The sequence below is a fragment of the Morone saxatilis genome, unplaced genomic scaffold (genome assembly GCF_004916995.1).
Source record: "Morone saxatilis isolate NCDOM2014 unplaced genomic scaffold, NCSU_SB_2.0 Contig14, whole genome shotgun sequence".
Taxonomy (NCBI): domain Eukaryota; kingdom Metazoa; phylum Chordata; class Actinopteri; family Moronidae; genus Morone; species Morone saxatilis.
Window position 1 is genome coordinate 10941601 of NW_023339696.1, and position 16133 is coordinate 10957733.

General features: G+C 39.7%; 2 protein-coding genes across 2 annotated transcripts in view; both read right to left on the reverse strand.

Annotated features, from left to right (window-relative positions):
- Window positions 1–2514, reverse strand: part of LOC118323139 (testis-expressed protein 2-like) — a 12830-nt gene extending 10316 nt beyond the window's left edge. Inside the window, exon 1 of the mRNA XM_035655073.1 lies at window positions 2089–2514. The gene's annotated coding sequence lies outside the window, so the exon portion shown is untranslated. The remainder of the gene's footprint in view (window positions 1–2088) is intronic.
- Window positions 2515–7543: 5029 nt separating this feature from the next.
- Window positions 7544–12053, reverse strand: LOC118323122 (zinc finger protein OZF-like). The gene is made up of 2 exons (XM_035655053.1): window positions 11777–12053; window positions 7544–10693 (listed from the first exon to the last, which is right to left on the reverse strand). Exons 1-2 carry the CDS (start codon window positions 11988–11990, stop codon window positions 9498–9500), a joined length of 1410 nt encoding a protein of 469 aa, XP_035510946.1. The 5' UTR covers window positions 11991–12053; the 3' UTR covers window positions 7544–9497.
- Between the last annotated feature and the right edge of the window lie 4080 nt (window positions 12054–16133).

Genomic DNA, 16133 nt, shown 5'->3' on the forward strand with positions numbered 1-16133 from the left:
TAAATAAAGGTTTAATAAAAAAATCAACACTAATTGGACATGCACATAAAACTTTAATTATCTTTAAAGTGAATTTAAGCACTTATCAGGACCCTGAGTTAAGATAATTTTGTCCCTGTTTTAGTGTGTTATCTCATGCTTGTTTCTTTTAATCTTATTGTTGCAAATGCAGCTCCAGCCAGATTCCTTTCACTATGGAAAACTAAATAGAAGATGAGAGTGTTGTTGAAGTTGTAGTTAAAAGTAACTAAGACTTACATTCTAGCCCTGATCTGGATGAAACCAATTTTCAAGGCTACAGATTGTCATTTGTTACCGTGTTACTCGCATAATTTAACTTTCCCGTTGGCTCCAGCCTTATCTCTTCACTTCTCTGCACACTGTTTATAAGGAGAGATATTAATTTTAGCACCAACCTGCTGGGCTGTTTGTCAAATCTCATTAACCAAAAGTGCTGCTCTGCTAGTGCTTAAACTGACCCAGACAGCCCTGCATTACCCTAATCAATTTCTACTTCGCAGTCAATTTGAATCAGTTCATGCTGACGGGGAGAGGAAAACCTCTGCTGCTCTGTGGAATATGGAGTCCGCAGGGATTTGGCAGCTTTCCATTCAGGACTGTGGATGAACTACTGCAGGAAGAAAAACCACCAGAGAACCCCAGTTTCTGGTTCGTCCCTTGGGACTGGAAAGTAGAGCGGATTTTGCAATTTCATAATTAGTAAATGAAGAGATTTTTAGATGTAGCTAAATGCAAAATCTGTGATGCCCCGAACTGCTTCTGTTATAAACATATTTCTGCCACAGACTTGGGCAAGTGGCGGAGAAACATAACAGAATTTGACTCATGAGAGACAAGAAATGTCACATTAGAGCTGCAACTAATGATTATTAATCATGTATTGATAAAAACATAGTAAGAGAATGCCCAGTACAATTTCCCTGGGCCGAAGATGACAACTTTAAATGTGTTGTTTTGTAAAAAGATATGAATTTTCCAATAATACAAAACAAAATAAAGCAGGAATCTAAGTATATTCAAAATGTTTGCTTAAAAACTGACTGAAATGATTTATCCCTTTTCAAAATAGTCCAACTAACCAATGAATTGACTAAACATTTCCACTCTGGATCACATCCTTATTGATACAACTACAGTAGGTCACTTGAATGTGTATGAGTAGAAGACTTGGTTGGTTGTGGTTACTGGCACTCAATAAGACCATTCAGTGTGGAGGAAAAAGTTAATAAAGCTGGCATTTATTAAAACAAGTGTGGACAAGGTATAACTTGTGTGTTTAATGACTGAAGGTATTAGAGGCAAACTACTTTCTTTCTAGGTGCTAATGGCACATGGGAAAGTGATATCAACCCCTGTGTGTCTGTACGAAGAGGCAGGTGCATTCAAGAGTACAGTCAACCTTAAATGGATTAAAAGAAAGATGAATAAATGACGTGAACATCAGAAAATCCCACTTTTATCCCTGATGTCGGGATTGAAATCCTGCCAAAAAAATCACGTCTGTCCAACTCTGTCCTCCTCTTGGCCTTTCGATCCTGTTTAAACAAGGACAATGGGATAAAAAACAGAGACAGAACTTCATGAAAGTCCAGTTGGAGTGCCGTATGAGTTCATGTGAGGACTGTCTGTCAGCCTGGAATCACACTGTCCACACAGAGAGGCAGGACGTTTATTTCAACTGCATCCCTGTGCTTAATCCTGTCCTCAAACTACCATTTGACCCTGGTGACTGATATATTTGGCACAGGACTGTGTGTTTGTCTGGGTATCACATGGTCAGTGTCACTGAAGCTGTACTTCATCTCATTAATGCCAATCATTAAGACAATATCTCCAGGGCTAAAAGATGCTGACTGTTAATGGACAATGTAAGACCACTAAGGAATTCAGATGAGTCCCTTTAAGCTTTTGTTTCCTCCCAGGAGCTAGTGCAATTTCAAGAGATGCAAAATCCATCACTACATTGTCAGTCTGAGCTCTTCCTGTCCTCACTTGTAGAGCATTTGAACAATGTAACATTTGAACTGATTGAGGCTCTGCTGCTATCACTCAAACCACATCACTCACCTGCATCTATCATGTTTGACCAGCTGCTCCTGTGATATTAGTGTCAGAGGTTCTGTGTTCAGAAATGTGCTCCAAGTGCAGGCTGCAGTGGTCTGGATGCAGCAGAGTGCGGTGTGCTGCACACGGGGATGCGCACAGTCCACCGCCGACCGCGGGCAACAAATATTCATTCAACTTTACTCAGATTGTCGCAAAATCCTGGTCGCGAAATCGTCCAAACTCCTTTTTAAACATTTCCCCCGAAAATAAACAGTTCAGCTTTAAGACGAACGCGTCAGCGACGTTGCCACCGTTTGACATCGCTGGTTCCCTCCCCGCTCCCGGAGGCGTCAACCCAATACAGAATAATGTGATTATTGGAGTCCTGCTGGCTGCAGACTGGACTGGAAACTCTAATCCAGATTAGACTCGAGAGGCCAACAGTTGACAAAGCGACTCCTCCTCTCTGCTCTCTGCGCTCAGCGTTAAAACACACACTCTCCCTCTCTGACACCGCAGTCCTCAGTACGCAGACTTATGTAATTTTACGAGCTGTAAAAATTCATGCCAGTTACCGCTCAAAAGACTCATTTAAAATCCAGAATACTTATTTCATTGATTTTAAGCAACGTTATGAGTTGTCTATATGTCCAAAATCCATTTCTAATTCGATTGTTTTGATTTTAATTCGTTTTTAACACATTTATTTTGTTTAATTGTGGGATATATCTGTAATCTTGGCCATCATGTACGGATATGAGGGATTGAAAGGAGTGAGAGAAAGAGTAAAGGGAGGTCAGCAGCCAGCTTTTGCTCTTTTAGGATGTGCATGGATTATTGCTTCCTGCTGAAATCAACCATCAAAGCAGGGGAGCAGCCCAGACACTGTCAGGGAGGTAATAAACGCACAATTGCTCACTTTGCATGACCTGGCATTAACCTGCTGGTTTCTACATTTTATGGACAGGTTTATACGGTTGGATACCCAGTAGCACACATATGCTGCACTTTTATTCTACAAAACAGAAGTTAAATGCTAAAAGAGAGCTTGGTGTTGCTGACTTCAGTAACTGTGCATGGGAGTTATTAATATTTGTGAATATTTTTTGATTATTGGTTTAAAGGCTGATGCACTGTGATATTGGTTCTTTATAGCTAACTACGGAAAGAAATCAATAACCCAAAGGCAGTTCCACACTATTAAAACACTTTCTCTTTTACATTTCTTTGGTGGGAGGGTTAGGGTTAGGGTTACATTAGTTTTATGAGAAACACAGTTGCCCCATAGACTTGACTGACTAGGAGTGGCTGCAGGGTGTAGAGGTGTGTCACAGCGTTATTGCATACATGACTTAAATGATGAGTGGTAGATCACTTCTCAGTGTCAGCTAATGTTACTGACAGCTGTAGGCATCCTCTGCCCCCCAGTCCAAAGCATAAATAACTTTGGTGTGTCTGCTGCCACCTGTTGGCCAAACTGCAGAAAAGAAATTTCATTTAGACTACCTCCTGATATGGGTTCCCATCCACAGACTGCAAAAAGACTTTTTACTGTCCCTTTATTAGTGTGTTTAAACTTGTTGATAACATGTGAAATGGAGAATGTGAAATTACTTTTGGTAGGCTTTTTCTGTCTGCAAATCATGAACTGCTTCATTGAGAGGCTAAATTAATAAATGATAGTAAAGTTGGCGAATACCGCAAACATTTATCAGATCTCAGACACTGTTATGGAAAGCAAATTGATTCTATTATACTATGGACATTTCACCAGATTGTGGCAAATGTGGTTTCAAGTCACATTTTCTGAAATAAAAAGCATTTGCATTGCACTTCCATAAAGTTGAGGGACTCAAAAGAGATAGATTTTTTTTAAATGGCAAAACCTGAAGCAGCAAAGGCATGAAATATGCTTTTAGTTGCTGGCTAGGTTCAAACTACAAAAACATCAGATTCAACAATTCCTACAATGAAACGTTAATCTATACTATAATCAAGGTTTTTATTTTTGGGGCTGAGTAGTTTTCTTCATGACACGTAAACTAAACTTTATTAACTTCAGTAAAGTGCCCTTTTAATCCCAACATCATCTCACCAACCAACCAAACAAGATTAATATTTCTTATGGATGACAAAATTAGTCTCGAATGAACTCACTTTATTAGATTATAAAAAATACTTACTTTGATGACACTCTATGTGAACGGATGTCTGTTCTTGACCTGAACAGCACATATAGACAGTAAATTTCTCTTAATGGTAATCTTTGTGGAAATGTACCAACCAGAACAAGCTATAAGTTGTGCATTTTTACCTAAAATAATCGTATCCGTATGGGTTTTTCCATACTTGTAGAGGTTACTCGACGCCCTCCGCTGTGTGTGCATCCTGATGTCAAATCAGCTGTTCCCTTTGGCAAAACATTTGACTACAAATGTCACAGGTGTAAGGTTTTTGTCCTGAAAAATGTTTCATGTGTGTTTTGAGATGGCCACGGGTGTAAAATAATTTCCCACGTTTCACAACTGGTGGGTCCTCACCTGCACAATCAGGTGCTCTTTCTGGACAAAGGTTTTCCCACAGTCTTTACATTTAAAGTCTCTAATCCCTGTGTGTAATTTTAAATGTATCTGTAGACACCTGGGTTTGTAAAGTTCTTGCCACAAACATCACAAGAATAGTGTTTGTTGTGAGCTCTTTGCAGATGACTTGCAAGCTTATTTATGGACTCAGGTGTCTTCTTAAGTGTTTTTATGTGCTTCCTGAAGGGACTGATGTAGTGGTAAGTCTTTCCACATACAGGACAAACACAGTGGCCCTTTTGACTTTTAGCAGAAGAGTCCCCATCAGGCAACGCAGCCTGACCCTTCTGCTTCCTGTTGCGTTTTTGTGTTTGCAAGACCTTTCGTCTCTTCATCTTTGTCTGTGCACCTTTGCTCTGCAACCACTCCTCCATCACTGCCACTGCTCTAACTCAGAGCTGCAGAGGAGGAGGAAAGTGGCTTCATTTCACAAGATCCTTGTGTGTCTGGCTGATATTGCTCACTGTTCAAAACTTCAGGAGAAAGAAAAATAACCTCCTGTGTTAGGCGGCCATCCCCGAGTTCCTTGAAGTCAATCAGAACAAAGCAGATGTTCCCATCATCCTTTTCTGTATTGGGTTTGGTGGTTTGAGAGAAACTAGACCTAGAACTAGACCTCAGCTACACTCAGGTTCTGTAGCTACAAAAGAAAAGGAAGCAAAAGTTATGAGTATTTTTTTCACCACAAAATTAAACCCCATTATGAAACAATATTTCCAAACTCACCAGTGATGTTTTCAAAAGAGCACAATCCATCGGTTGTTGTAGAAACATTGTTATCCGACACGGGCACCTCTTCTGTCCGAGGTTATTTAAAAACAAATCCATTAATAACACAATTTCCCAACTTACTTGACTAACTAAAGCGGATTTCTAATTTTAGACTGCAAAAAAATGAAGGCAACAGCTGCCAGCATTCCTGCAAGGTGTGGGGACGTGTATATGTAGATATATATATACAGATGGGTGACCAATTAAAGGAAAAAAACAACATAAAGTGTGTCTTAGTAAGGTGTTGGGCAGGTCTCTGGTCTCTACTGGAGACTTCTTCCAAAAGACATTCCCTCATTTGGTGTTTTGATGATGGCGGTGGAGCGCGCGGTCTAACAAGTCCGTCAAAGATCTCCCATAGCCGTTTAGTTGGGTTGAGATCTGGTGACTGCGAAGGCCATAGAAGAGCAAAATGCCCACCAAGATAGAAACAGAGCCACCAGACTCCCTCACTATTAGGGGATACGGTCTGACAAAATCTGAATCAGCTATACCTACTCAACATTTTTATGCCTGCCACAGAGCTTAACTGTACCACGCAGCTCACCTGGGTGGAAGCATCTGCAATTGTTGGGTTTCTCCACTCGTTTATTAGGGATTTTCCTTTTAATATGTGACCTGTCTGTATATACACACACTGGCATTAAAGAGTCCGTGTGTCAATAATGTGAACAAAGCATTCAAACGTGTGTGTGTGTGTGTGTGTGTATTTATATATATATAAAATGGTGAGAGAGTGGACATAGTTGTTGCTGAAATCAATTACACATTTGGTTTCTGTTTTAGTAGTAGGAATGTTGTCTCCTTTTTACAACAGTTTAATATAGGTACTTATATATAGTACAAGTATTTGCACAGAAATAGGACTTATTATTATTTTGACTGAATGATTACAGTAAGGAGAGCAACTGTTACTTCCACTCCTCCACAACAGTAACATTAATGGATTATATATCAATCCAAATCCTCATTAAAATGATAAAGTTTGACACACCCTTACACATCCTGTGTAACTTTACTTCAGGTTTCCAGATGATATCCAGCAGTCTCTCTCAAACACTCAACTGCAGACAATGTTGCTTCATTACAGCTGAGATAATTAGCCACAATATCCTCTTCCTGCAAACTCAACGCGTTAATGCAGCTGCTGTTATTAGCTAGTGTTGTTTACTTCCACTGGATGTCACACTGTTTTAGTTTGGGCAGTTCTTCTTGTTCTTCTGGTGTTTTTTCTGGTGCGCCACCTGCTGGACTGGAGTGGAGCAGTAGATTGGCAGGAAAAAAACAAATTACTTCTCTCTATTATTCCTGTTCTTTTTAAATAATTAAAGGATTTTGTACTTCCCATGGTTTCTTTTGAAGTAGATTTTCTAATGTAATATTGTGTCCCTCATCAAATGCGGATAATAATTCCCTCCTTTCTTGGTCATATTTGCTGCAGTCTATTAATACATGTTTGAGTACATAGTCCAACCAGATTGCTTGACTGTGATATGGAGTGTGTGATTTAATCCTGTGTGTCCTATTCTCAGACGGGTGATGACTATCAAGCTCGGGAGCTTTTTGTTCCTATCTCGCTTCTACTACTACTTGATTTTGCATTAAAAAAACAAATGAGCAGTGGTGGATGAAGTATGCAAATTGTCTAAGCTAAATGTGCTGTATGTTCACTGGTTAGTAAAATGTAAAAAAAACAAACAGAGTAGGCTTATCCCAGGAGTCACGTTGTCCAGGCTTCGTGGAAATTGTAGTTGTTGAATGCCAAAAAATGATCTGTTTTTCTTTATTTTGATTTTTTTTTTTTAAATGAAATTCAAATTAGTTTTTGCTTGTTTACAGTTTAGATTTTCTAAATTCTGTTTCAGATTCAAAATAATCAAATCAAACAAACTAAAACAAAGACAGCTTTCAGTTTATGGCAACAGAAAGACACATTAACAGTCAAATCCACATATACCATCCAGAATCTCCATGAACTTGTAATAACAGACATATAGCACATTGACTTAATACCACGTAGGGAGCTTTGTGCCGGGTATAAGATGTTTGGACTGACAGAAGGACAATATTGGTGTAAATATTTTGATGGCCAAAGCCAGGAAAAGATAAATTGACTACAGTAATGTGATATGACAGGATATTAAACTTTATTGTCCCCAATGTGGAAACTTGGTTTCACCATAAGAAGACATTACACAGAACAATATACAAAAATGCATACATGAAATGTATTGCACTGTGGTGGTCAAAGTTTAATTGGTCTTACCTATAGGGATCAGATAAGCTTCTTGGTATTTCAGCAGTTTCAGTCATATGAACAGAAACCTAAAGGGAATTATTATGGATTTAGTTATGTCAGGTTATGGTTTTCCAATAGTTAATAAATCTAACTTATAAAAAACAGGACATTCACATTGTCACAAATGTGTTTGCATGTTCAGGGGAGAAAAAAATCCTTGGCACAAGATGCATAGCCTAGATGACATCAATTTAACACCATCAGCTAAGTGCAGACAATCAGTGTGTAAATGTCTGCCTGGTAGATCTATCTAATTCTCATTCTTGCCATCACTGAACTAAAACTGTTTGCTAATATTTCACAATGAATGTCTCCCTTGTGGAGTATTGGAGTACCCATAGATCTCTTAACATTGCTAATTTCTAGCAGTTAAAACACCCACACAGATGTTTTATTAGACCTGATGTCAACACTGTGTGTGCATTAGTTTTGTTGAACTTATCAAAGGCCCTGCACACCAATGGTACACCTACACAGGTGTTTTCACTTGTCTCGCCTGACTAGACTGTGTGGGCATCTGTCTAATTTCCCCCTTATGGTGTAGCCAGTAAATTATACAGATTTTACGTCCTTAATCTCTGTCATTGTCTTCACACACACTACAGCCAAGCAGCATCCTTCCTACTATTTTGCCATGCGGTTGTTAATATCTGCTGAATAAAAACTCTGTCGCACCCTGTCTCTTAAACTGGCATTGCAGAGCTATGCAATTTCCCAATCAGAAATCAGAAAGAGGCAGGGTCAATTTTTGACAACTTAAAATGTTTACTGGTTATAAATACATATGGAAATATAATGACCTCAACATATTTCCATGTCAGCTCTGCCCGACGTTAATCTGTAGATAGACGAAGGTCACTAAATGTTCATGGTGAGATGAATTATCTCAAGTATCTTAGAATGTACTGAGCCCAGTAGCTACATGACATGTGCCAAATCGAACAAAACGTTCTAAACGTTCTGAAACGGCTGGCAGGAACTTAAATGGATGAGATTCAAAAACATTAATATCACAGCAAACAACTATTTGCTATCTAAAGACATTATAGAGTCAAGGTGTCCTGAGCCTGTCTGTGCTTTTTTTTTTTTTACAAAGGCGGTCTGGTCATGCATGCATGTTAGTGCTTGTGAGTCCCTGTGTTCCCAACTGAGGAGAGCGAATGACAATATCTACGACGGTGACTTCAACCTAAGTTGCTGATTGTTGTAACAGTGGAAAGACTAGTAAAGATGGTTTCGGTGAGTTTTATTTTGTTCCTGTCCACTTTGAATGAAGTTAAAATGTTACAATGAAATGCGAGTTAAAATTACCGTTTTTGTCTATGGAGTCTGGTGGCGTTTTTATGGCTGTTTCTGGTGGAACAAATTGTCTATCTCTGTAGGGATTTTTTCCATAATGTTTCCAGACAATTAGAATAACAATCTGACAGTCAGTGTCAAGAACAAGCACTTTCAGTGGCCGTAATTTAACGGGCGCATTACATGGCAGCCATAGCAACCTAACTGGAATTAAAGGTTGATTGTTGGAAAGACGAACAAAGACATTTGGGTGAGTTTTATGATCACCTGCAAGGTAAAAGTATTTGTTTTGTCTATGGAGTCTGGTGGACTGTAGCACCCATTTGTTTTGGTCTGAGAGGCTGAGATGGTCTAGTGCAAAATATAGTAGTAGCGGCGAGTTTCGTATATATATATATATAACCTTTAAGTAAATTTGCTTTGTAGTCATTAATGGCCAACAGGTGAGTAATGCTATCTGTCCATCTCGTTAACGGCTGTCACTCAGCGGCTGGCTTTTCATGAGTTTGCAGATGCACCTTAAGATTAGGTGCAAACCTGTACCTCATACCACAAACATGGCAGGCATACGGCCTCTCTCCTGTGTGCGTGGTCCTGTGTCTGCTCCTCTGTCCGCTCTGGCTAAAACGTTTACCACAAATATCACATTGGTACGGTTTTTCTCCTGAATGGTATCTCATGTGCGTTTTAAGGTGACTACTAGTGTTAAAAAGTTTGCCACACAGGCCACACTGATACGGTCTCTCCCCTGAATGACTTCTTTTATGAATTGTAAGGTTCTGGCTCTGACTGAATGCTTTTCCGCAAACATCACAGTGATATGGTTTCTCCCCAGAGTGGGTCCTCACATGCACAGTCAAATGCTCTCTTCGGTAAAACGTTTTGCCGCATTCTTGACACATGAACTCTTTTGTGCCTGTGTGTATTCTCTCATGCAGCCGGAGACAGCGGTTATTGGCAAAAGTCTTGCCACAAACGTCGCAAAAATGTGTTTTGTTGTGACAACTTTTCAGATGAGTTATCAGCTCTTCTGTGGACTGGTATGCCATCCCACAAACGGTGCAATCAACTGTGTTCTCGTGTGTTTTTATGTGCTTCATCAAAGAGCCGATGTACTGGAATCCCTTTCCACACAAATGACAAAAACTGCGACCCTTTTCGTTTTTATCGGAGCATTTGTCATACCGCATTGCTGTTTGGACCTTCTTATCAATGCTGCCACTTTGTTCTATCTTTCCTCCCCGTTTCATCGTTTTTGTCTGTTCTCCTTTGCTGGTCACCGACTCGTCTTCATCGTCGTTATTGTCCTCACTCTGGGCCGCGGAGCAGTCAGAAGAAACTGGCTGCATTTCATAGGACGCTTGTGTCTCTGGCTGCTCTTGCTCGCTTTTTACAACTTCAGGAGAAGGAAAAACAATCTCCTGTGTTTGACTGTCATCCCCAAGTTCCTCCTGTTCCTGTTTTATCTGAGACATCTTGAAATCTGTCTCAACCAAGCAGCATTTCCAGTTATTATTATCCATATCTGCGCTGGTTTGAGAGGGTCCCGGGGCGTCAGCGCTCAGACTGAAGGTAGAATCTTCTGGTGTTGAGGGTCCTGGGTTCTCCTGCAACAGTGGGCCTTCACATTTGTCTCCATGTTCCACTGTGCCGCTGGTCAATGAAGACTCTTCAGCTACAAAAGAGATAGGAGTAAAAGTTACCCAACAGCCTGTAAGGTTTTTCAAGAAAGTCTTAAAGATACACACAATATAAAAAAAACTCCAATTTGCAAACGCTGCTTCAGAGAGTTTCTGTGAAAGTGTTGATCACTTTACTCTGAAGATGTACAGTTTTAAAACACTCCGCTGCAGCTTGTAGAATAATGTTACTCAAATGGACAGCACTTATATAGCACTTTAAACCATTCATACACTGATGGCAGATGTAAGTTCTTATTCTGTTTATGAGAAACAGAAAGTAATCCCACTTAGACTGCTCAAGGACACTTCGACATGCAGTGGGAGGACCCGGGGATCGACCACCAATCTTCTGATTAGTGGCTGACACGCCCAACATCCATAGCTATACAGTGTGGGAGAAAAACCTTCAGGTGGGTCAGGCGTCTTCAGTCACACGCTACTTAATCCTTCTTCAATAAAACACCTGAGTCACCCTCCTAATGGTGTCAATTCTCCCACGTGTGGGAAAGCAATTTTACCTGTATGGATTGGAATATGTGTAATCAACGCGATAATACAAATGATATTTATTAAAGATTTATATTTAGAGTACACCACTGACCTTTTCAGGCACCACCAACAGTAACCACAACAAGGCACCTACCTACCTCAGTGTGAGGAGCTGAATAGATAAAGGATGTCAAAATAAAGTAGAATAGAAGTAGGACAGGTAGGGGCCTCGGTTTGCTTGTTATCTACTTTTGGAAACTACATCAGATCTACTTTGCATTGAACTCCATTTGATACAAGTATTCTATTGATAAAGCATTGCATGAAAGCACTCTCTTATTTCCTGTCACCACTGTTTACTGTTAACTATTATTATACTATTATGAATAGTAATAGTAATACTATTCTAAAAAACATTATATTATAAAAAAACATCTTTACTGTATGAGTTATGATTTTAATTACTATGTTGATATGTTGATCATACTTTACTCTAATCCAACACAGGTCCCATTTATTTCCCACCATAGCTCACCACCACCACACTGCTTTAATAACAGTGTAAAAGCACATTATTTCTCCCAGACCTGGTCTCTTTCGCAGGAGGTCTAGCTGGTGTCGCAGACTTTCAACCTCCTCTTTAGATCGACTAACTTCGGCTTCGTACAGAGCTAACGTTATGGTTTTCTCCACCTCCCCGAGGATCTCCTCCGCCGCCGTGTACAGCCGCTGATGGACGAACGACCTGAGCTGAAACATCGTGGTGTCCATGAGAGAGAGAGAGCTGGGGCACAGACACATCCGCGGCGGGGGCTGGGTAGTTAGGAAGATAAAGTCAGCTATAACCTAGCTCCAAAAAAAAAAAAACCCTGTCAATACAGTTTGTCATCCAGCAGGCAATATTTTACTTCCGGTTTGAATCAGTTCAGAATAAGAGCGGCAGTGCCAAATGGAGTGCCAAGGTGGAGATAACACATACAATGGCCTAAACCTAAACTGCATTAAGCTGAATTAGAAACTGATCTAGCACCATAATTACCAATAAATACTCTGTATATAGAAACCGTAAAACCTTCCAAGTTTTTTTTGACAAATAAAGGCAGGTCTCAGTTAGAAGCCTGAGCTGGATTTTATAGTTATTTGGATCAATCAATCAATCAATCAATCAGACTTTATTTGTGTGCAGCACCTTTCATACAGGCCACTGCAATTGGAACAAGCCAATGAAAAGAGGCACTGAGGCACATGAGAGGTGACATTTATGACAATTAATTAATAAAATAAATGTAAAAAAACAGTGATATAGACCAAACACAACAACAAGAGCATGAATATAATACAATTAATAGTTAAATAAAATAAGTAAAGGTCCATAAAACCATCTGATCAAAGTCAAAGCTGAGGAGGAGAGTGTTAAGTTTACTTTTAAAAATAAAAAAAATTTTTCTATTTTTGGTAACTGGTTTCTCCTGATATGGTATTCTCAGTGTGCGTTTTATTAGTGTGTACTACTAAGTGTTAAAAAGTTTCCACATCCAGGGCACATCTGATCGGTCTTCTTTCCTGAATTGACGTTTTTTTAAGGAGTATTGTATATGGTTTTTCTGGGCTCTGACTGAATGCGTTTTTTTCCGCATAACAAGTCACCAGTTGATATGTGTTTCTTCCCAAGAGTGGGTCCCACATGCAACAGTTAATGTGCTCTCTTCGGAAATTTTTACGTTTTTGGTCCGCATCTTGACAACCATGAACTCTTTTCGGCTGGTGTGTATTCTCTCATGCCAGGCTGGTTAGAAGCCGGTTATGGCAATAAAGTCTGCCACCAAACATCGCAGAAAATTATTGTTTTGTTGTGACATACTTTCAGATGAATTATCAGCTCTTCTGTGGCTGGTATGTCTATCTCCACAAACGGTTGTCAATTCAATCTGTGTTTCTCGTGGTGTTGTATGTGCCATTTCAAAGAGCTGATTGTACTGGAATCCCTTTCTACACAAATGATTAAACTGCGAGCCCTTTTCGTTTTTATCGGAGCCATTGTTCATATTTCCGCTTGCTGTTTGGTACTTCTTATCAATGCTGTCCAAGCTTTTGTTCTATCTTCCCGTTTTCATCTGTTTTGTCTGTTCTCCTTGCTGGTCACCTGACTCGTCTTCATTCGTGTTTATTGTGTCCTCACTTCCTGGGCCTGGCGGAGCATCAGAAGAAACTGGCCGCATTTTCATAGGAACGTCTGTGTCTCTAGGCTGCTCTTGCTGCTTTTACAACTTCTAGGTAGAAGGAAATAACAATGCTCGCTGTGTTTGTGACTGATTATCCCGCACAATGTTCTCTCCCTGTTCTCATGTTTTATTCCTGGAGACATCTTGAATCTGTCTCAACCTAATGGCATGTCATCATTCCAGTTTATTATTATGCCTATCTGCGCTGGTTTGTTAGAGGGTCCCGGGTGCCGTCAGCTGCCTCGACTGAAGGTAGAATCTTGCTGGTGTTTGAGGGTCGCTGGGTTCTCTCTGCAATCAGTGGGCCTTCACTATTTTGTCTCCATGTTCACTGTGACCGTGGTCATGAGATCTTCAGCTACAAATAGAGATTAGGAGTAATAAAGTTTACCGCCAACAGGCCGTAAGGTTTTTCAAGAAGTCTTAATGATACACACAATATAAAAACTCCAATTTGCAATACGCTGCTTCAGAGAGTTTCTGTGAAAGTGTTGATCTCAAGCATTGTACTCTGAAGATGTACAGTTTTAAACAGCTCCGCTGCGCTTGTAGAATAATGGTTTACTGGCCATAATGGACAGCATGCTTATATAGCAACTTTAACATTCATAAACACTGAGGCAAGATGTAAGATTCTTATTCTTGTTTATGAACAGAAAAAGTAATCCCACTTAGACTGCTCAAGGACACTCGAGCATGCAGTTGGGGTAGGACCCGGGGATCGTACCATCCAACTCTTCTGATTAGTGGCTGACAACGCCCAATCATCCATAGCTACTACAGTGTTGGGAGAGAAAACCTTCAGGTGGGTCAGGCCGTCTTCATCCAGCATGCTTACTTAATCCCTTCTTCAATAAAACACCTGGTCACCCCCTCCTAATGGGTGTCATATCTCCCACAGTGGTTGGGAAAGCAATTTACCTGTATGGATTGGAATAATGTGTAATCAACGCGATATATACAAATGATAATTTATTAACAGATTATATTTGAGAGTAGCGAACACGTGGATCCTTTTCAGGCCAGCCACCCACAGTAACCTACAACAAAGGCACCTACCTACCTCAGTGTGAGGAGCTGAATAGATAAAGTGATGTCAAATAAAGTAGAATAGAAGTAAGGACAGGTTAGGGGACTCGGTTGCTGTGTTATTCTTTTGGAAACTACATCGATCTACTTTGCATTGAACTCCATTTGATACAAGATTCTATTGATAAGCATTGCATGAAAAGCACCTCCTGCTTATTTCCTGTCACCACTGTTTACTGTTAACTATTATTTACCTATTAATGAATAGTAATAGTAATAACTATTATAAAAAACATTATATATAAAAAACATCTTTACTGGTATGGTTATCGATTTTAATAGCTATGTTGATAATGTTGATTCATACTTTACTCCTAATCCAAACACAGGGTCCGCATTTATTTCGCCACCATAGCTGCAGCCACCCCACCAGCACTGCTTTAATAACCAGTGTAAAAGCACATTATTTCTCCCAGACCTGGTCTCTTTCGCAGGAGGTCCTAAGCTGGTGTTCGCAGACTTTCCAAACCTCCTCTTTAGATCGACCTAACTTCGGCTTTCGTACAGAGCTAACGTTATGGTTTTCTTCCCAGCCTCCCCGAGGATCTCCTCCGCCGCCAGTGTAAGCCGCGCGCCTGATGGACGAACGACCTGAGCTGAAACATCGTGGTGTCCATGAGAGAGAGTAGAGTGGGGGCACAGAACACATCGCGGGCGGGGGGGCTGGGTATTAGGAAGATAAGTCAGCCTAACCCCTAGCTTCCCCAAAAAAAAAAAAAAACGCCTGGTTCAATACAAGTTTCATCCAGCAGTGCAAATATTTTTTTACTCCCGGTTTGAATCAGTCAGAATAAGACGGCAGTGCCAAATGGAGTGCCCAAGGGTGGGAAGATAAACACATACAATGGCCATAAACTAAACTGGCATTAAAGCTGGAATTAGAAAACTGATCTAGCCCATATTACATAAATACTCTTGTAATATAAAACGTAAAACTTTTCCAAGTTTTTTTTGACCAAAAATAAGGCAGGTCTCAGTTAGAACCTGAGGCTGATTTTATAGTTATTGGGATCAACATCAATCAATCAATCAAGTCAGAGCTTTATTGTGGTAGCTCCGTTTCACAACCCAGTCATTTGTTTTCCATAGTCAGACACTGTTATTGCCAGGTACGTTGCCACACATTCAAGGGGAATGCGGAACTCCTGGTTTTTTACGTTTGCTGTCAATATACACCACACAGAACTGACATAAAATAAAACAAAACAACCAAAATTTAAACAACTAATAATTCCAGTTCTTAAGCATATATAAACAAACAAACCAATAACAATATGTAGAACAAGTAGACAGTAGTGGCCAAAAGGGTAAGCTGAAAATAAATAAATATTTTAAAAACGTGGCAGTTTCTTTGGTGGGTAAAATTGAGGTAAGTGAATGTGCATATAGTGTAATTTACTAGAGTTGATGTATTTTTTATGTTTTTTATGTTTATTCAAAAAAAAAGGTTTATCAAAAGATAGATAAGATAGAATGATAGATAGATTAAGATAATTAGATAGATAGATAGATAGACTTTAAATTGATCCCAAGCTTGGGAATTGCAGTGGTAGCAAGCAGCATTAACACAGTAACACACAATGAATTAAAGAATCAAATGTAATATAAAAATGTATAAATAAATTGTAAAGTG

Coding starts and splice junctions, on each gene's coding strand:
- LOC118323122 (XM_035655053.1), bottom strand. CDS start 11,990: ATGTGTCTGTGCCCCAGCTCTCTCTCTCTCATGGACACCACGATGTTT. Junction 10,694..11,776: donor CCTCCTGCGAAAGAGACCAG/GTCTGGGAGAAA, acceptor TCTCTTTTGTAG/CTGAAGAGTCTTCATTGACC.